The 22,881-nt window shown below is 36.4% G+C and overlaps 1 protein-coding gene across 1 annotated transcript; it reads right to left on the reverse strand.

Moving 5' to 3' along the window:
• Positions 1–7,708: 7,708 nt before the first annotated feature.
• LOC110447913 (RNA polymerase II-associated factor 1 homolog) lies at positions 7,709–21,090 on the reverse strand. The gene is made up of 13 exons (XM_021493900.1): positions 20,964–21,090; positions 17,899–17,991; positions 17,335–17,456; positions 15,334–15,400; positions 14,399–14,500; positions 14,057–14,168; positions 13,409–13,477; positions 12,826–12,929; positions 11,314–11,430; positions 10,638–10,763; positions 8,983–9,085; positions 8,587–8,662; positions 7,709–8,133 (listed from the first exon to the last, which is right to left on the reverse strand). Exons 1-13 carry the CDS (start codon positions 21,026–21,028, stop codon positions 7,820–7,822), a joined length of 1,470 nt encoding a protein of 489 aa, XP_021349575.1. The 5' UTR covers positions 21,029–21,090; the 3' UTR covers positions 7,709–7,819.
• Between the last annotated feature and the right edge of the window lie 1,791 nt (positions 21,091–22,881).

Here is a 22,881-nt window from a genome sequence, read left to right on the forward strand (position 1 = left end):
GAAAGAATGGATACTGAACAAATTCCAATGGAGTTCTGGGACATAAATAAGAAGGAGTTGTGAGAAAAAATAAATGCAAATGTATGCATAGTTTTGTTAGAATAATAACATACTTTTATATAGAATATTTTTTCTCATAAAGTCGATGTGGACGCCATTTTTTCAAAATGGAAGCTGCTTTTGTGTTAATAGTACAAAACTATTGTTGATATGAACAGGCTTTATTGTCAGTATAAGTTTATAGAAATAGCGAGACCGATTTTGACTGTTTTGCTCCAATAGAGAAACAGATTGACATTTGTTATGCCGTTGAATATCATGATACGCTTATCAAGTTTGCAGGTTTATAGTTATGAGAATGTACAGGCCTACCTTACTGTGTATATATCGTAAATACAGACAGTCTTCATCCATAGCTAGACCAATTATGCGTTAAGCATATTCGCAATCCTTACATCGACATATCTCTTGAAACATACAAGTTACAGGGTTTCATGAATAGTGTCATAAACACAATATACAAGTTACAGGGTTTCATTAATAGCGTTATAAACACAATATACAAGTTACAGGGATTCATGAATAGTGTTATAAACACAATATACAAGCTACAGGGTTTCATGAATAGCGTTATAAACACAATATACAAGTTACAGGGTTTTATGAATAGTGTTATAAACACAATATACAAGTAACAGGGTTTCATGAATAGTGTTATAAACACATGTACAAGTTACAGGGTTTCATGAATGTGTCATAAACACAATATACAAGTTACAGGGTTTCATTAATAGCGTTATAAACACAATATACAAGTTACAGGGTTTTATGAATAGTGTTATAAACACAATATACAAGCTACAGGGTTTCATGAATAGCGTTATAAACACAATATACAAGTGACAGGGTTTCATGAATAGTGTTATAAACACAATAAAAAAGTTACAGGGTTTCATGAATAGTGTTATAAACACATGTACAAGTTACAGGGTTTCATGAATAGTGTCATAAACAAAATATACAAGTTACAGGGTTTCATTAATAGCGTTATAAACACAATATACAAGTTACAGGGATTCATGAATAGTGTTATAAACACAATATACAAGCTACAGGGTTTCATGAATAGCGTTATAAACACATGTACAAGTTACAGGGTTTCATGAATGTGTCATAAACACAATATACAAGTTACAGGGTTTTATGAATAGTGTTATAAACACAATATACAAGCTACAGGGTTTCATGAATAGCGTTATAAACACATGAACAAGTTACAGGGTTTCATGAATAGCGTTATAAACACATGTACAAGTTACAGGGATTCGTGAATAGCGTTATAAACACAATATACAAGTAACAGGGTTTCATGAATAGTGTTATAAAGACATGTACAAGTTACAGGGTTTCATGAATGTGTCATAAACACAATATACAAGTTACAGGGTTTTATGAATAGTGTTATAAACACAATATACAAGTTACAGGGATTCATGAATAGTGTTATAAACACAATATACAAGTAACAGGGTTTCATGAATAGTGTTACAAACACAATATACAAGCTACAGGGTTTCATGAATAGCGTTATAAACACAATATACAAGTGACAGGGTTTCATGAATAGTGTTATAAACACAATATCCAAGTTACAGGGTTTCATGAATAGTGTTATAAACACAATATCCAAGTTACAGGGTTTCATGAATAGTGTTATAAACACATGTACAAGTTACAGGGTTTCATGAATAGTGTCATAAACACAATATACAAGTTACAAGGTTTCATGAATAGTGTTATAAACACAATATACAAGCTACAGGGTTTCATGAATAGCGTTATAAACACAATATACAAGTTACAGGGTTTCATGAATAGTGTTATAAACACAATAAAAAAGTTACAGGGTTTCATGAATAGTGTTATAAAGACATGTACAAGTTACAGGGTTTCATGAATAGCGTTATAAACACAATATACAAGTAACAGGGTTTCATGAATAGTGTTATAAAGACATGTACAAGTTACANGTAAACACAATATACAAGTTACATGGTTTCATGAATAGTGTTATAAGCACAATATATAGATAAATGGCAAAATGAACATTCCTATTGTGATTTGTGGTGTGGAGGGAATTCTCTGATGAAACAAAGAAAACGAAACAAGATGGAATCTGTTGGGAGAAAAAGATCGGCCGTCTTTAACCCAGAAAATATTGCACACGATTAAAGTTATGTAGGGAGGTGGGGATGGTAGTCATGTGAAAATTCAATCAGGGCAATATCTCCTAATAAGACTAAAAGAGAAATATTACATCCTTAAAAAGACGCAGGGACTTCAGCTAATTGCCTGTCCGAGACGTACATATCAGCTTTTCTCAATAGTTACTTGCTGCATTGTCTTTACGAGATGGAGGCATTAAATCATTGAAAATTGATACACACACGTAGGCATTGATACACACACGTAGGCACTGATACACACACGTAGGCATTGGTACACACACGTAGGCAATGATGCACATACGTAGGCAATGATACACACATTAAATCATTGAAAATTGATACACACACGTAGGCAGTGATACACATACGTAGGCAATGATGCACATACGTAGGCATTGATACCCACACGTAGGCAATGATACACCCACGTAAGCAATGATACACATACGTAGGGATTGATACACATACGTAGGCAATGCTACACATATGTAGGCATTGCTACACACACGTAGGCAATGATGCACATACGTAGGCAATGATACACACTCGTAGGCATTGATACACATATGTAGGCATTGCTACACACACGTAGGCAATGATGCACATACGTAGGCATTGAAACACACACGTAGGCATTGATACAAACACGTAGTCATTGATACACATACGTAGGCATTTATACACATACGTAGGCTTTGATACACATGCGTAGGCAATGATACACACACCTAGGCATTGATACACATACGAAGGCAATCCAACATCAGATCTTATTCAGATCGGATACACACACGTAGGCAATGTTACACACACGTAGGCAATGATGCACATACGTAGGCAATGATACATATACGTAGGCATTGATACACAAACGTAGGCATTGATACAGACACGTAGGCAATGATACACATATGTATGCATTGATACACACACGTAGGAAATGATACACACACGTAAGCATTGATACACACACGTAGGCATAGATACACATACGTAGGCATTGAGACACATACATAGGCATTGATACACATACATAGGCATTGACACACATACGTAGGCAATGATAGATATACGTAGGCAATGATACACAAACGTAGGCATTGATACACATATGTAGGCAATGATACACATACGAGGGCATTGATACACACACGTAGACAATGATACACACTCGTAGGCAATGATGCACACACGTAGGCATTGATACACATATGTAGGCAATGATACACACACGTCGGCAATGATACACACACGTAGTCATTGATACACATACGTAGGCCATGATACACATACGTAGGCATTTATACACACACGTAAGCAATGATACACACACGTAGGTAATGATACACACACGTAGGCAAGGATACACACACGTAGGCAATGTTACACATATGTAGGCATTGATACACATACGTCGGCATTGATACACATACGTAGGAAATGATACACAAACGTAGGCAATGATACACACAGGTAGGCAATGATACACATACGAAGGCAATGATCCACATACGTAGGCATTGATACACAGACGTAGGCATTGATACACATAGGTAGGCATTGATCCACATACGTAGGCAATGATCCACACACGTAGGCATTGATACACATTCGTAGGCATTGATACACACACATAGGCAATGATACACATACGTGGGCATTGATACACACACGTAGCCATTGATACACATACGTAGGCCATGATACACACACGTAGGCATTGCTACACACACGTAGGCAATGATATACATATGTAGGCAATGATACACACACCTAGGCATTGATACACACACGTGGGCAATGATACACACACGTAGTCATTGATACACATACGTAGGCATTTATACACATACGTAGGCTTTGATACACATGCGTAGGCAATGATACACATACGAAGGCAATCCAACATCAGATCTTATTCAGATCGGATACACACACGTAGGCAATGATAAACAGACGTAGGCAATGATACACATATGTAGGCAATGATACACACACCTAGGCATTGATACACATACGAAGGCATTGATACACATACGTACGCATTGATACACACACGTAGGCAGTGATACACATACGTAGGCATTGTTACACATACGTAGGCAATGATGCACATACGTAGGCAATGATACATATACGTAGGCATTGATACACAAACGTAGGCAATGATACACACATTAAATCATTGAAAATTGATACTCACACGTAGGCATTGATACACACAAGTAGGCAATGATACACACACGGAGGCAATGATACACACACGAAGGCAATGATACACACACGTAAGCATTGATACACACACGTAGGCAATTATACACATACATAGTCATTGATACACACACATAGGCATTGATACACACACGTAGACAATGATACACACTCGTAGGCAATGATGCACACACGTAGGCATTGATACAAACACGTAGTCATTGATACACATACGTAGGCATTTATACACACACGTAGGCAATGAGACACACACGTAGGCAATGATAGACACACGTAGGCAATGATACACCCACGTAAGCAATGATACACATACGTAGGTAATGATACACATACGTAGGCATGGATGCACACACGTAGGCAATGATACGCACACGTAGGCAATGATATACATATGTAGGCAATGATACACATACGTGGGCATTGATACACACACGTAGACAATGATACACACTCGTAGGCAATGATACTCACACGTAGGCATTGATACACATCCGTAGGCATTGATACACACATGTAGGCATTGATACACACACGCAGGCAATGATACACAAACGTAGGCAATGATACACATATGTATGCATTGATACACACACGTAGGAAATGATACACACACGTAAGCATTGATACACACACGTAGGCAATGATACACACACGTAGGCATTGATACACATACGAAGGCAATCCGACATCAGATCTTATTCAGATCGAGAACACATGACTTTTTTAACAAGCACTCGATCTGGCAAATCTGTAATAGGACTCGGATGCAGAGACACAGATGCACCGGCACTCACAGTGGCATTTGGATGAAACAGTGGCATAAGAAATTACCTCCGAGTTCAGGCTTCAGAGTAATGACTCAAATTTCTACTGTGTCGCAAGAGTGCTTATGATGCTGAAAATTATCAAAGACTCAAGAAGTGCCATGTCAGAAACGCCAGACTTCATCTGAGGCGATATTACTTCCTTGATGCGTTTAGGGTAGAATTCAGTCATTTGGAAGAAACAACGTGCTATGGCCTGCAGCTGGTTCCTAAAGGGACAAAAACAATGAGAAAGGTCTAGAAGCCTATTACGAACGAATTTAAGGCGCCTGGTACCGGTGTTCACATGACCAGTGTCTTTTGATGAACAGTGACAAACTAATTGTATTTCGAGAAGAGACGAGGAATTGCTCATTTACACGTGGAGGATGTTTGGAAGAGGACCAAACATATAAAGGGTAAAATGCTGTAGATGGAAACAATATCACCAACTATATTTGAAAAGTACATATTTGAAAATTTCGTGATTTCTTCGACACAAAACCATTTCTTCAGTTGAAGATCTACACAACATGGCTGCTATTGTTTTGTAAATACTGTATATGTAATGTCTACTCTCCGATGTGTTGTTCAACACAAGGAAATAAAGAATCTGAATCTCAACTTTACCTTGATTTAGGGTCCTGATGGAGCGCGGACGACAACCGCGGTATCCCAGCTGCTGACCGTTCACACGACTGTTTACACAAGCGATTGCTTTTTCTAGAGGAAACTTCTGCAGTATTCAATTTTGCATTTTTTTCTCACTCTTGCATACTTGAGAATCATTTGCCAACACGCCAATGGGAACGGCTAGTCGCTAACCTCGTTGGTAATGTCATGCTTGACATTATCTATGGAGACGTGTATTTCTACATCGTACGTGCCTTTTCATCCTCCATGTATCGTCCTCCGTCCAGGTAAAATTGCCTGCTATCATCTGTACAGATAACATTTGTTTGTTCAAAACAATCCTCTTCAACAAGTAGAACAGGCTGAATGTCCGTCTCCCTTTCGTACAGATTTAACTTCATATGAAATTGCCTTTTGATGTCCGTTAATTAAACCACGGAATTCGACTATCTTAGTCCGTGGTTAAACTTGATAAAATAATAAACACAACCACATTGATATGAAACATTTTTATTTTGTGAATTCATGATTTTATATACAAATATTCAACCAAGTATCGTAAGAGATTAGTATGAACAAATGAATAGTGTGAGATTCCCCACATAGGATGGGTATGTATTCGTGTGTACCATGTCACACTCACAAACATTCATCTTTCAAACAAAATCATACCCTTCATTAAGCAGGAGGGGTACAGTCACAAATGGCTGGTTATATTACTTTATATCACAGTAACACCTGTATCGTGATGCTACTCTCTGGAGACATACCTAATCTGTTTTACACCAACATATAGTTCTGACTAACTCTTCTCCACACACGTACACAGTCGACGCACCTTCTACAGTCAACTAACCCCCCACCCCCCCACCCCCCCTACGTACAAGGAAGCAGCCATGCATTAGCCGACCCTATTCATGGAACTGTTCTCATGCTCAAGCATGAATTTTGAGCTCAAACCAGTTTATTTGTAACTCACTTAAATCACATTAAACACTCAAAAAGCAAATCTAAACATTGGAAACGACAAACGGCTGTAAGTTTTTTCAATATTTTTCCAAAATCATTGAAAAATTTAGAAGTTTTTATCAACTTACAACTGAAACAAGAAATTAGCCTTGAGCACAAAATCTATGCTTGAGCATGACAACAGTTTCATGAATACGGGCCCAGAACAAATTACTTTATTAAGGCAAAGTGAATGTCGGCTTTCTGCGAATACAGAGTCAGCACAACTGTATACCAGTAATACACAAACATGTGAACACACCTAGTACTTTTTTATAAACAACTATTACAATTTAATACATGTGTGTAATAAGTGTGTACCAAACATGTAAATCATTTATTTTTTTAAGTTGTGCTACTTATGTAAATTAATCTGCACATTTTGAATTTTCCTTCAAAAAATGTAATGTATTTTCCTATAGTTTTGAATTGGAGACCTCGTCTGTAAACAACATTACACTGTCTACCTGAACTCCCACCTCAGGCTCTACCTTATCTTATGTCTACCTAAACTCCCACCTCAGGCTCTACAGTATCTTAACAACTAACCTTACTCTGCATTTTGTTCTAATCCCACCCTCTATCACCCTCTATTGGAATTGCCCCTCTCACCTGAACCCCCTCACCTGGACCCCTCCCACCTGAACCCTCTCACCTGGACCCCTCCCACCTGAACCCATCCCACCTGAACCCTCTCACCTGGACCCCTCCCACCTGAACCCTCTCACCTGAACCCATCCCACCTGAACCCCCCTTGCCTGAACCCCCCTCACCTGAACCCTCTGACCTGGACCCCTCCCACCTGAACCCATCCCACCTGAACCCCCCTCACCTGAACCCCTCCCACCTGAACCCTCTCACCTGAACCCCTTAACACTGACAAGTCTCTGGATTAGCCACTGCACACATGAGTAACTAATCTTCCTCGGAACTGCTGGACGAGCCGAAGATTTCTTCCTCGTCCTTCTTGCCCTGTACATTCTCAGCCTCACTTTCGCTGTCACTGCCACTTCCGTGTTCACTGCCACTTCTGGAACGCGAGCCACTTCGACTGCGGCTACCACTCCGACTCCGACTGCGGCTACGACTCCTGCTACGACTTGAACTACGGCTCTGACTGGATGACCTACTCCGACTGCGACTGCTGCCTCGAGATCTGTTACTAGCCTTGTCTTCCTCTGCTCCACTTCCCTCTCCTGCCTCGCTTCCACTGCGGAAATCTTCTAATCCTTGAAAAACAGCATAAAAATATACCAGTTACTAATGGTTATAATCTACATACAAAACAGTGTATTTAATAACATTCAAAAAAACAGTTTTTGGGTCGGTTCCATTTATCTCAGATAACAAACGCAAATGTTTATCTTAAATACATGAATCCCTACCAAATCTCCAAATTAAGGCTCTTATATTCATCAAAGTGTGTTCCCTGTCATCTATTCATTATAAAAATATTGATCCATGCTGATTTAATTTGTTCAAATGTTCTACTTCAATTTCATCTAATATGCTGCTCTTATTTTGAACTTTTTATATTTTATAGAGCATTACAGCAAGAACACCCTTGATATTAACCCCTGTTGTCCCCATTTATTTCACTAGACGAACCAGGCTCAATAAAAAAAAAAGTCCATAATTAAAACCCAAGGGATGACAGTGTTATCTACAGGTGTAGGACTTACCTGAGTTCTGCATCTCCTCCTGCTGTTCCTCTTCCTCCTCCTCTTGAGCGGGCTCCAGCATCATCATCCTTACGTCCTACAATACAAACAGTACACCATTACAACCTGCAACACTAAATGGTAGGTTGACTATTCATTTTAAAAGCCATGGACAGCTGAAATTTAAAATGATGACTATCATAATAAGAGTGTGAATACTCAAGCAATAAAATGTCAAATAGGACCCAATACTTTGCTATACAATTTTTACAATAAATATGTATGCATATTTATTAGCAAGTGAATTATTTTTTCTAAGTTCTGTTTGTTTAATTTTTTCTCTCTTTCATAATGTCTTAACAGCCAGCCACTTCTTAGAGCTCTGCATTGGAGGAGATGTGTTAACAGAATTTATACCTGAGCTCCAATTTCTTTCTCTGCAAGTTCCCTGTGTTTCACGACAAGTCTGGACTTGGCAACCTGGGTACCACCTGTTTTTCTCCTCTTACTCAGTCGTACTCTGTAAACAACATATCAAACTACTGGTAAACATATATACATAACTGTACGTCACTCTATACTTTATTGTGACATAGAGACTTAAGAAGATATGCTACCTTACTGTAACGAGAGACTTAAGGAGATATGCTACCTTACTGCAACAAGAGACTTACGGAGATATGCTACCTTACTGCAACAAGAGACTTAAGGCGATATGCTACGTTACTGCAACAAGAGACTTAAGGAGATATGATGTTACCTTACTGTAACGAGAGACTTAACGAGATATGCTACCTTACTGCAACAAGAGACTTAAGGAGATATGCTACGTTACTGCAACAAGAGACTTAAGGAGATATGATGTTACCTTACTGTAACGAGACACTTAACGAGATATGATGCTACCTTACTGTAACAAGAGACTTAAGGAGATATGATGCTACCTTGCTGCAACAAGAGACTCAAGGAGATATGATGTTACCTTACTGTAACCAGAGACTTAACGAGATATGATGCTACCTTACTGTAACAAGAGACTTAAGGAGATATGATGCTACCTTACTGTAACGAGAGACTTAAGGAGATATGCTACCTTACTGCAACAAGAGACTTAAGGAGCTATGCTACGTTACTGCAACAAGAGACTTAAGGAGATATGATGCTACCTTACTGTAACGAGAGACTTAAGGAGATATGCTACCTTTCTGTAACAAGAGACTTAAGGAGATATGATGCTACCTTACTGCAACAAGAGACTCAAGGAGATATGATGTTACCTTACTGTAACGAGAGACTTAACGAGATATGATGCTACCTTACTGTAACAAGAGACTTAAGGAGATATGATGCTACCTCACCGTAACGAGAGACTTAAGGAGATATGCTACCTTACTGTAACGAGACTTAAGGATAATATTTTGACTGCATCTCCATCCAAAAAGAGTTCCACATATACATAACATACAAAAAAAATCTAGACTTAAATGCTTTATCATCAAGCAATCATCTTTGTTGGGTAAAGTTTTGAGTTTGCTTGCTTGGTTTAAATCATTCCTTAACCACAGGAATCCTAATGTTATTACGGCCTCTGTGGCAGTAGGATACAAACTGATAGACCATTTTGATAACAAGATCTGAAGAGCACTATTGTGAGCAGGATGTAAATATCTAGGACATTTCCACTCTCAGACTTGGAACTGCACTCCAGCTGTCTGTGTGGAAGGTCCGTGGCTTAAAATACACCATTAGACTAATCCAACCACACATTGTTTTATATCACTACATGCATCACTATAAATTGATACAACACCTATATGGATTGTCCCAGTTCTTGCTCATAACTAATCTGAATGGACAAAACTTCATCGCAAATACCAGTGTAGTTGCCATTTCTTTTCTAACCTGAAAGTACTCTACATTACTCAATCATTGACAAAGCATTGCAAGTAGTTTCTTTTCCGAAATGAAATTTTCTTTGTGAAATAAGCAGGAACAACACATGTAAATGGGAAGGGGGGGGGGGGGNAGAATATCCCTTTAATCATACCTTGAAAACATTCCTGTTATTTTACCTTGTTTCTAGCTCGTTGTAGTGAACACCGTCCTCCCTGAACACAAAGAAGTAGGTTTCCTCATACCCACGGGACAGCTTGTTCTTCACATTCCAGTTGTACTGTCTGGCTAGCAGATAATCATACCTGGAATCATCAATACAGGCAAAGTCAGGTAACTATATATACTGTAAAGGTCAAAGGTCAAGTTACTCTTACATTGTACAGGGTTATTTTCATGACAGTGTCAATCATGTGACTTCTGAAGTTAGATGTTATGTGAATTCAACACTACAGCCAATATTTTAAAAAACATAACACTACGGACTTGATAATCCAAAAACCTGGAATCGCTCTCTACTACATAGCATTAAAACTTTTCCTGTGTATTTAAGTTTGTAGCTACCTTAAATGGTATTCCTACTTTCTCACACTCAGCTCTAATAGTAGGTTAACTATTCCTTAGATCACATCAAAAGTTTTAGAAATTTAAGTTTAACAATTAAGAAAACATGAGTAATTCAACTTCAAAACCTCATTAAGTTAATTAACTCATTCACCCCTGAAATTTCATAATGAACTGTTCTAACCTGGGAATTGGAAGAGTTCAAATGTCTCTTCAGGGGTGAATGAGTTAAGTACATAGCATGAAACAAATCGATCTTGATCACAATAGATGTTAAACGCGGAAACTTACTCTTCCTCAGGATTGTAGTCGATGCTCTCCTCCGTGTCTCGTTTACGTTTACCCAGTGTTTCCTCTGTGGGTAGGAAGTAGGCCACGAACTGTTCTCCACTCTCATCTATAGCTCCTCTGTAAACACACCATGTCACACATCATTTATGTAAAAATCGACAGGTTCTTTACATGTCTGGACTTTCCAGTCAATAAAAAATCGCCAGGTATTTTATATGTCTGGAATTTCCAGTCAATAAAAATCGCCAGGTATTTTATATGTCTGGACTTTCCCGTCAATAAAAAATCGCCAGATATTTTATATGTCTGGAATTTCCAGTCAATAAAAATCGCCAGGTATTTTATATGTCTGGACTTTCCAGTCAATAAAAAATCGCCAGGTATTTTACATGTCTGGGCTTTCCAGTCAATAAAAAATCGCCAGGTATTTTGCACGTCTGGACTTTCCAGTCAATCCAAAATCGCCAGGTATTTCACATGTCTGGACTTTCCAGTCAATCAACTATATAGCAGTGATAATGTCAAGTTGTCCCGATTTTTTGGGGGGGCTTTTTGCTTCTTTATTTTTTATTTTTTTTTAAGACTGGAATTTATTTTTTCAACATTTATGAGATCATATAAATTTTGAGTTTCTTGACATACTTACCAAAAATCTTTTTAGTGTTTAAAAGTATATCTATAAGCTTCAGGCTCATTACCAATACCTTGCACACTCCCTGAAGACGATGTTCTGGTCTAATGGATTAATAAGGATTCTACTCAGAACACCTTACTATCAAAATGTTACATTCTATATTTGTTTGATTCGACCGGTACCCTTTATCGCTAGGATCCAGCATTCACAAACACAGCAGCAGGGGTCTGTTCTTTTATCAAGAGAAAACAAGTCAACTCAAGCTTATATCAACTTTTATCACAACAGGCCGGCAAACATTCACAGAGGTCAATAGGGAGATCTCCCCCCGCGTTAAAAGGGGAAAATACATATATGTAAAACAATTTTCAATACCTGCCAAAATATTCAAGAGTTATTTCCTTTTGACCACCTAATCATCTCCCAGGTCATGACAATTGCAAGAAATGACAGATTTGTGTTAGATTTTGTCCTTCCACATTTGGGGGAGAGTTTTGAGAAGAGGAAGAGGGTTAGCAGGCCTGCCATTAACCCTTTCATCACTGTAGACCATAATGGACTCGTCCATATCAATACATGGTAGATTCTACTTAAGTTCCATAAGGGTGAAAGGGTTAAAACAAGGAAAGAAGGCTATAAAGTGGTGACGTTGTCATGCATTGATGGTGCATGTCTTAGGTGAAAGGACACCATTCAATAAATCATTTAATGTCAGACAGCTGAACAAATTCATCTTTTTTGTCATTTATTACTTTGCTTTTGAATATAAGTTTTACTATATAGACCAAAGAGTTCAACTTTGTTGCTTTCAAATGAAGATTCGCTACCATCTGTTAATGATCTGATTATTTTTTATAAGGGGAGATAAATCCACATACCTGATCATGGCTTGAGACATTTCCTCCATCTGTGCAGGCAAGGAACCAGCCCTGGGTGCAGGGTCAGAATCAAAGATAACCTGTGCAAAGGGGTGCTTCCACAACTGAAAAATAGAAAAGTCATCAAGGTGTTCATTCAATTACTGAAGATTTTGTAAGTGTAGACTAACGGAAAGCTACAGCCTGACAGTATAGACCAACAACTATAAAAGAACATTTTATTACAACAGTTTACATGTTACAAATTTTATTGTTCCCTTATGATACCGTGTACAGGATGATTTTTACAGTAAAATTTGTTAAATTTCAACAGAACAATGACCTCTGCTGTAGTAATTCAAAACTGAAAATTTAACATAATTGATTGCAGAATCAGCATTAGGTATTGTAGTGTGTTAACAGGTCAGACGAAGCTTAATTACAAAGTGCAATAATAAAACGTCCAAGACAGAATGCAGATAATGGACTCGTCAACCACAATACCATCGCTCTCACGTCATTTTCTCACACACATATCCACACACATTTAAGCAAAGTCATCTCTCATCTACACCTTTGGTGACAATACGCAGAAGTGACCTACCGTGAAGTCTGGGTACATTGGTAGAATGTCCACAGGCACCACACCAGGCTTGCTGTAGTGTTTTGTGATCTGAAACAAATATCAGCCATGTCAAATTCAAGTTTTTACCATACAGTAAAATCTGTCAGAACAACACTTTTCAGAGACCTCTTGTTTTTTGTGGCTGTCCTATTAAAACATTTTTTATAGAAATTCTTACATTTACTGAGACTTAGAGTAATGATAGGTATACTCGTAACAAGTTTCATCAAAATCAAAACTTCTCTAGAAATATTTGACCATGGCCATCACATCCAGAATATCAGTGGATTATTTTTTTTATTTACTATCAACCTCAATTTTTAACATTTGATACAAACACAATATAGACTAAGGAAAGACTCCAGATCAGGAACGTTTAAGTAACTTAGAATGGGATAATATAATCAAACTCTCTTTGTACTGTAAAAGTGAATAATATCTTCCTGCTAGAATTTACGCTTATTTTGCATTTGCTAAATCACCAAGAAAGTATGCACACAGGACCGTAACTATTGACACACCATTTAATGAACGTTGTAGCAGAAACCTTTCCACATCACTAGTTTTAACTTTAAAATGTCCACACAAGTAAACTTAACAGTCTACTTGAATTATAATTTTACATACTGGTTCTTTGGCTTTTGCGAATGTTTTCTCGATAGCTGCAATCTGACTGTCCCGATCTTTGTACATGTCCATGTCCTCATCCTTCATGATCTGTTTTATCTTGAAACCCACTCTGTAATTATAGTGAAATATAGGTCAGTTCACCATCCCATCTCAAGTGAACAATCAGTCTGACAGTTCACCAAAGTAAGCGAACAGTTCACCGTATAATGAAAGTGGTTACAAATTTGATACATATTCTACAGGACATATAATGCAAATACAACCAAATGTATTTATATTCTGAAGTTCACAGAAGCTGTACACTTCAATGATAGACTCCGATGGATTAACCAGACCTACTTTCGTTCAGAGTTGTCCGACTTTTGTGTGAATCTGTTGTATTCGGTGGAGATGTATTCCGTTTTCCGGAGCCAGGACACGTTAGCATTGTGATGTCTAGATCTGAAATAGAACCCAATGACATGCAATCAGAACATCAATTGCTACAAAGTACACAACCAGAATACCTTTTCAAACATTTTCACATCTGAGTAGTGTATTTCCAAATTCCATTTTGTAACATGTATTCTGTAGATTTGAGGTGCAAGAGTTTAAACAGATATATAACTTAAGGTTTATATATATATATATAAAATCCACATATGAATACATTTAATATATGGACTTGATACAGAAAATGTTTGTCAAATATAAATATGACAATATTTAATATAAATTTGACAATATATAAATATAACAATATAAATATAAGAATATAAATATAACAATATAAATATGACAATATAAAAATAACAATATAAATATGACAATATTTAATATAAATTTGATAATATATAAATATAACAATATAAATATAACATTATAAATATAACAATATAAATATAACAATATATAAATATAACAATATATAAATATAACAATATAAATATAACAATATATAAATATAACAATATAAATATGACACCTCCTTTCAGTGCTCTCACCTCCATTGATGGAATTGGAGCTAGTCGCAATTATTAACAGAGTAATCAGTGAATCAGTAAAGCTGAAAATATAGTCACAGTGACCTACATTTAATATATTTGTTTTATTACTTCGTAAAATGTATCCATATATGAAATCTGCTGTCTGTTGAACTTCTAGTATTTAAGTAATCAACTAAACACAGAGTGTTCATTTACTACTGGCAGGCCGACCAAAGGAACATCAAATATTTAATGCCCCTGGAAATCAACCCAGAGTGTACCAGTATTGTGTACATCAAATATTTTTACCTTTTAGAATCAGCAGGTGTGTTCAGATCTTCTTCCAAAAGTCGTTCATCTTCTGGGTCCTTATAGTCTAGAAAATACAATACAACGAATGTCTATACACAAATATGTTTAAATTTCTGCTACAAATCCTTATACATGTATATAAACATTGCCAGGAGCGATTCCCTTCATAGAGCTATGAATGCAGTGGGATAAGCTGCTCCAGTCTCGCATAATGTTAGACTATCATAAGATGCAAACCATTAGTTGACTATAGGCTGTTCCAAGAATATTGCATTATGATACAGACCCTTCAATGCGTCAAATGTAAGGGAATATTCATAATTAGATCACAAAGAACTATCAATTTTGACTGTATACTGAGGTATTACCAGTAAACAGCATTGTTTCAACATTCATGTTGGCATTAACATTGAAAAATTGCAATCACAGTTTGACGCAATGTGTAAGTATTTATATATAGACTGCTTATTTATCCTGATAATGTGAATGATGCACTATTTCCCAAACTCTATAATCGGCAGTATTTATGGTACTTCTGACCTCAATACCTTTCATAAATTTCACCTTCCGCAATTTCTAAGTATAATTTATTTGAAGTTTGACAAGCACAACATAGTCTCAAAATATTTCAAAACAATTCAGATAATGAATACAATGTTAAGCCCTTTTACTTCATATACCAGTGTACTTATTTTCAAATAACCAGTAAAAGGACTTAAAAACCTTCCAAGAAAAAACTGCACCGAAACAGTCAACATGACTACGAAACAACTCGGTGATCTTTCTGCGGGATCTCAGGCTTCCCTACACCACCAAAACCTGGCACGCCCTTAAATGACCATAGACGTAAAACACAAACAAACCAAATGAAACGACTGAACATCAACTTCAAAACAACAACTATAAAAGAATTTCTCAATGAATGACCTTTTTTCCTCAATATCATTTTTCCTTTTGAACTTTTGATTTTGTAATGGTATCCAACAACAACAACAATAACAAAAAAAGAAAACAACAAAAATTACCAGGATCTTCCTCTGTAAATTAAGAAAAGAATTATTACAGAACTTATCTAGATATGTGATTTTTTTTTATAGATGTATCATAAAACATGTTCATGTAACATAACTATATCTTATATCACTGCTTTATTTTTTCTATCTTTCAGAGGTAAATTGTTTTTTAATACTGTATATTAGGAAATGATTGTCACGGTTTAAAAAAATTATGTTGATTTCACCATAATGGCAAAGAAATGTACAAAGTCCATAGTAATTCCACTGTAAGGAGCCAAATCATAACTGGGCTGATATGGACGTTACCAATGAATAATGACTATTTCACTGGGTGAGAATTTCCAATGACCAGTGTTACTGTTAGTTGATGCAAGGCATTGAATTTATAATCGTTTGTCCCGTATCGTCTGTTTTTTGTAGTTGGATATTTGTCAGACTTCATCACAAACTAGAGCAAAGCTGACAGAAACATGTATGCCAGACTTAATGAAATTTTTCAAACAAGATTTAAAAATAACTATCACAGAAAAAACAGGTAGATACTTGCTTCTTTTTTCTTCTACTGCAAACAAAAAACATGGTACATAAGAACGGAATATATCACACTATTTCTCTAATAATACATGTGAAACCCAAGCCACATAATTTTCCGTTTTAAGCCATATCACCTAGTGAAATTTGTTAATTCACGCTAACCAATAACTGCAGGAAGACAGCAGTGGTATTTTGGTGAAAATGAAATCACATAATATAATCCATATAAACCAATAATTTAAACCGAGGTACAAAATGCATTTTTTTATTAACAACAAATTTCTATATCGGGTTACGGTGTATGAGACAGTGTCCAAGGTCAACTAAGAGTTTCTAATCAGTTCATTGTTGGATTGGTCCTAAATATAAATGTAGTTTATATGAACAGACTAGAGCTCTGTAGTTCCTTTAGTTTGAAATCTAGCATCGTGTAATTATATTTACATACCTGTCGGGTCCACCTTGTAGGTGTCAGGGTTGATAAGGTCAATAGTGACACCGAGGTCATGTTCTGTAAGGAGGTCATATTTGTAGGTTCTCTCCAGTGATGTGGGTTTGTAGTTTATAAATCTGTGACAGTTAGAAATGGATAGATAATTATAACAGATATTAAACACTTGTTATGTTTTATGAGAAGTTCTTTTTACACAACCAATAACATTTTCTATGTTACGTTTCGATGACTAGTACGATATGTACACTGTCACCTTCATCAGAAAAATGACCAGTGAAGCGTATGCACACAAAGGTGTAAAATGTGTACGAGTTGTCCATAAAATCAATGTTGATTTCGGCTACACTGGAAACGGTTGTACAATAGTTGTTATATATGTACCGAAATGACTCAATTCAGCTACACTTGTTATGTTTTCATAAACTCCCTATTCTTCTTCTTTAAGAATTTGAGAAGGAAAATGTCCAAATCTCACTGAATGAGCTCAAGGTAGAAATCCTCCAATATATATTTTTTTCAGTGCATTGTAATGTATAAAACAAATAATCTTATACAAACCTGTTGGTTTCGAAAGGATATGTGATAAACTTAGGATCGAATGGAATATCAGGTAACGTATTGTTGTACTTCACTCGACACACCAACTCAGATCTGAAAAGAAAAAGGATATGAATTGTGTTTTGAAAGCAATAGAACCCAGTGTGATGTACATGTTTAGCTGATTTATTTAACATTACATATGTTAGTGCTGATGCAACTCTCCATCTTGACAGAAGTGTGCATCCCTATGCCCACACAGCAACTTTGTTGATATCATCAGTTTTTAGGTCATATTTACTGATACAAGTATACAACCCAGCAAAGCTGAATGTAACGGCCAGTCTTGCCTCTGTTGCAGGTCACACAGCTATCTGGGGACATTTAGATAAACAGCAAGTTACACCCACATGTACCAGTTCGGCTGGGGAGAATTTCTCTTTAGCTCATTCGGTATAAGACTAGTAAGCCAGAGGTCCCAGGGTTTGACTCCTGGGGGAGACATCGAAAATGACCTCTGTAACATTTGCACCCATGTAAGGACCCAGGAGATATGACAAAAATACTCTGTGATACTTGCAACAGAATCGCTTTGACCTCTCGAAAACTTGGGACGAGGTTTTTTCTGGAGGGGGAATATATATAAATATATGTCACCCTGGTAAAATGCTAATCGCTTCCTACCGACTCAGCAGGGAGAATTTCTCTTTCGCTCTTTGGGTAGAGCGTAAAACTAGTAAGCCAGAGGTCCCGGGTTCGACTCCTGGCAGAGGCATCGAAAAAATAATGACCTCTGTAACATCTAGAATTAATGCAAAACAATACATTTTTATCAATATAATTTTACTTTTTTTCACTAATAAGAGTTTAAGATGATTCACTGAGATTTTAGATATCCTAAATCTCTGGTCAGAAATAGCATCTCAGTACATTAGCTACACTGAAGTCATGTAGCTCGAGGGAAAAATCAATGTCCAGATAGCAACTGACCAATGATGTTCAGCCCGGAAAGAGGACTTTGAGATTTGACACTTATTAGTAACTTTAAAAGTAAAATAACATTTCCCCTAGAATTTAAAACGTCAAAACAAATGGACATGTCCTTTCAATCCTAAGAACCAATACTCATTTTGGGGAGTCACAATTTATTGAAAGGCCTATGTTATTGTCGGATTTAGCTATTGTATCTTTTAATCTTTACAGCTATTTGTATAGCTGGATCAGTCAGTAGTGTACTGGACCTGAAATATATCATTATGCGAACCACATTTGCTTTGATTCATTCATTCTCAATTTTTCAACCTATGAACTCCAAAACGTGTCTCTTCATGCAGTGTTTAATGGTCAGTATTTATTGGTAAGTCATGGAAGTAAAAGCTACTGTATGTTGTGTATTTGCTACAGAAGTGCAGAGGAAATCAATCTGATAAAAATCATGTTACATGGCTTCGTTAACATTGTACTGCACCTGAACATCTGAGTGTGCCGCGGTCAGGGTCACGTTCAGGTGACCTTTATATTTATAAATACTCATTAAATTTTGACCAATCAGAGACCCTCTTTCAAAAGGGCACTCAGAGTTGTAACAAATATGGCGGACATTGATGAGAATGATGCGAAGAACAGGAAGGTCAGACGTAGCTCCTTTTCTGCGAGATAAATCGGGCAACCTTCCTTTGAATCCTCTCCAGCTTATCAGTGTCTGACTGGAGGAATGGGTCCCATATGATGGCATCATATTCCAGCGAGATGTAGGCCGATTTCCGTGTTCTGGCTGGGCAGTGGTAGAGGTTCCGCTTAATAAAGCCTAGGGTAGAACTAGTTTTTTTTACAGATGTTGTCAATGTGGGTTCCCCATCAGAGATCAGACGAGATTGTGATGCCAAGGTAGGGGCTAGTCAGAGCTCCTTTGTGGATAGTGTTGTTCAGTTGGTAGTAATAAGATGACTTCTGCTTGATGGTTAGGATATATATATATATATAACCAGGTTGGGGAAAACCACCAACTTGCGTATAAAATGCAAACTCGCCTATTATATTCCAGTTGTAGTATGGATTTGTTACTTAAATAACCCAAATGGCTTTAACAGTAACTTTTGCAATACATTATTAAAAATCACATTAATTTGCGACAAGGTAAATAACATTTTGCTAAAAGATGTTTACTGAAAGCGTTGGCTACTTTGAAACTTGATGTAACTCTACCCGTAACCGGAAGTATTGCATCTATTTTTGGTACTTTCCCACATGCAAATTAAGTTTATTTTTGCATTTGCATGATGTTTCATGACTAAATAAATGCGACTTGGACAAACAATTTGAAAAAGTTAAGCTTAAAGGGATTTCGACTATTTTTAGTAACAAATCCATACCCCAATTGGCGTATAATAGGTGAGTTTGCGTATTATACGCAAGTTAGTGGTTTTCCCCGACCTGATAACACTTGCACGCGTTGAACTTTTAACAGTTTTTAACCTTTTTTTCATATACCATGCACACAAAAAATAACCTTATCTAATCACTGTTAATCAGGTCCAGTAGACTCTGCCGATTGAGCTATATAGCTGTTAAGACCTATAATAGCTCTATTGACCTATGTGAAATAGGTCTTTTGAGCTATTTTCAATTGATTTTCTTTTTTAAGAAAAACGAAACAAAGTCGCTTTTAAAAGAAGATTGTATCATTAAGTTGATAACAAAAGACATTAAATAAGGGTATTCTTTTTAAAAAATAATGATGTAAAAAAATCGGAAATTTTACATTTATGAAAAATGAAAATAAACATCTAAATGGATGCTTTTTGTAGTCAACATTACCATAAACCTTATTGTTTTATGCGACTTTGCTTCAATTTAATGAAATTTGAAATCTGAGAAAATATAGCTCAATACAGCTATAATTTATAGGTGTATATAGCTATATAGGTCTTTATTGCTATATAGCTCAATCGGCAGAGTGTACTGGACCTGTTAATATTAAATCCCTTTATATTCAGGCCTCTGTACATGTGCACAGGTTCCCAAAGGCATCAGATTGACTGTAGCCATGAATATCATCATAGGCTTTTATGTTTTTGACCATTTACCTTCTTTCCCCAGTTCCTCTCTTCCGATCCCGGTCATGAGACGGTTTCTGAATCGTTGGTGGCATCTTTATCCTATGGCATCACACAAAACCGAACCGAAAGAAGACCGGAAGTAGTGGTGATTTTTACACATGCGTATTATACGCAGTAGCCGAACATGGTGTAACTATTGACCGAATCAGACCGAGATATACAATGGAACAGCATGGAATGTATTTATGGTAAAAGGGTGTCGGTGAGCAAGTTACAGTCGCGTGACAGATTTCAACTTCAGAGTTATTTCTTTCGACTTTAAGCATGGTTATTGGTATATGGGAGATGAAACATATACAGGAATTGTTGTAGGTCACAAGAGTTGCTTCCCTTGATATGTCAATTGACTTTCATTTTGATACAGCTCATGGGATTTGTCAACCGGTAAAAAAAAGTCCATAACTTCAAACTTTTTGAAATAACCATGGGGGAGATAACGCTTTCTCATAATTCAAAATATAAATATAATGTGTGTATATAACCCTAAGGAAAAATTAGATACACTGGTTGAAAACAGGGACAGTATATAGACCACTATACGTCCCTGTTGAAAATGATCAATATGAATGTTTAAATCGAAATCAAGAATCTCCCTCCAAAAGAGTTGGCAAGTATGAAAAATCAAAACATCAATCAATAATGAAAATATTGTCATCCTTAAACTAACCATTTTCTGATTATGTTATTTTGATTTATTTAAAATACCCACCAACGTACCATATTTTTCTTATTCTACAAACCGTTTCTAAAAAACATGCTGTACATGTAATTTGTGATCAAATTTGTTCACACCTGTCTACGGGAAAGGTCATATGCAAATCAGAATAAAAACAGATTATAAAAGCTAAAAACTATTGTTTTGACTATATTTTTTTGAATGACGGAAGAAAATAATCAATCATCCATATCTTAAGGGTGTGGGAGACATTATGTTTCCAAACCTAAGGGTGATTATTTTGTTGCCTAAACATTAGCCTTGGATTAGACAACCACAAAATCACCCTCGACACAAGCCTCAGCTAGGTTTGACAACCAAAAACTAATTATCCTTTTTGGATTGATATTTCTTTGTCACATCCTCAAGGTATTGGAAGATTATATCAATATCTCAAAAATCCTATGAATAGTGATAAAACTGTTCTCTAACTTACAGTTTTCCATGCGAAGCTATTTGGTTATCTTTCCTTGAAAAGTATACATGTGAATAGTGAAAAAGTTATTTCCCTTACATATAATACTTACCTGCAGTCCGATATTTACAGTATACCTTAACAAATACAGTATACCTTGAAAGAGTTACCAAGTTATCTCCCCTTACACAGCATACTTTTGAAAAGTGATGTCTCTTCTTTATCTCATCTCATATAATTCCCACGATAACTGATAAAACTATCTAATAAATATATAAGTATACCTGTGATTAGGGATTATCTCCCTTACATAGTATACCTGTGATAAGTGAAATACTCCCTTACATAATATACCTGTGATTTTTTATTATCTCTCTTACATAGTTTACCTGTGATTATCTCCCTTACATCGTATACCTGAAATTTGTGATTATTTCCCTTAAATAGTATACCTGTGATTTGTGATTATCTCCCTAACATGGTATACTGCGATATGTGATTATCTCCCTAACATAGTATACCTGTGATTTGTGATTATCTCCCTAAAATAGTATACCTGTGATTTGTGATTATCTCCCTTACATAGAATACCTGTGATTTTCGATTATCTCCCTTACATAGTATACCTGTGATTATCTCCCTTACATCGTATACCTGTGATTTGTGATTATTTCCCTTACATAGTATACCTGTGATTTGTGATTATCTCCCTTACATAGTATACCTGTGATTTGTGCTAAAGTTATCTCCCTTAT

The sequence above is a fragment of the Mizuhopecten yessoensis genome, unplaced genomic scaffold (assembly GCF_002113885.1).
Source record: "Mizuhopecten yessoensis strain PY_sf001 unplaced genomic scaffold, ASM211388v2 scaffold3667, whole genome shotgun sequence".
Classification (NCBI taxonomy): Eukaryota; Metazoa; Mollusca; class Bivalvia; order Pectinida; family Pectinidae; genus Mizuhopecten; species Mizuhopecten yessoensis.

Coding starts and splice junctions, on each gene's coding strand:
- LOC110447913 (XM_021493900.1), bottom strand. CDS start 21,028: ATGCCACCAACGATTCAGAAACCGTCTCATGACCGGGATCGGAAGAGA. Junction 10,764..11,313: donor GACTACAATCCTGAGGAAGA/GTAAGTTTCCGC, acceptor TGATGATTCCAG/GTATGATTATCTGCTAGCCA. Junction 9,086..10,637: donor TACAACGAGCTAGAAACAAG/GTAAAATAACAG, acceptor TGTTGTTTACAG/AGTACGACTGAGTAAGAGGA.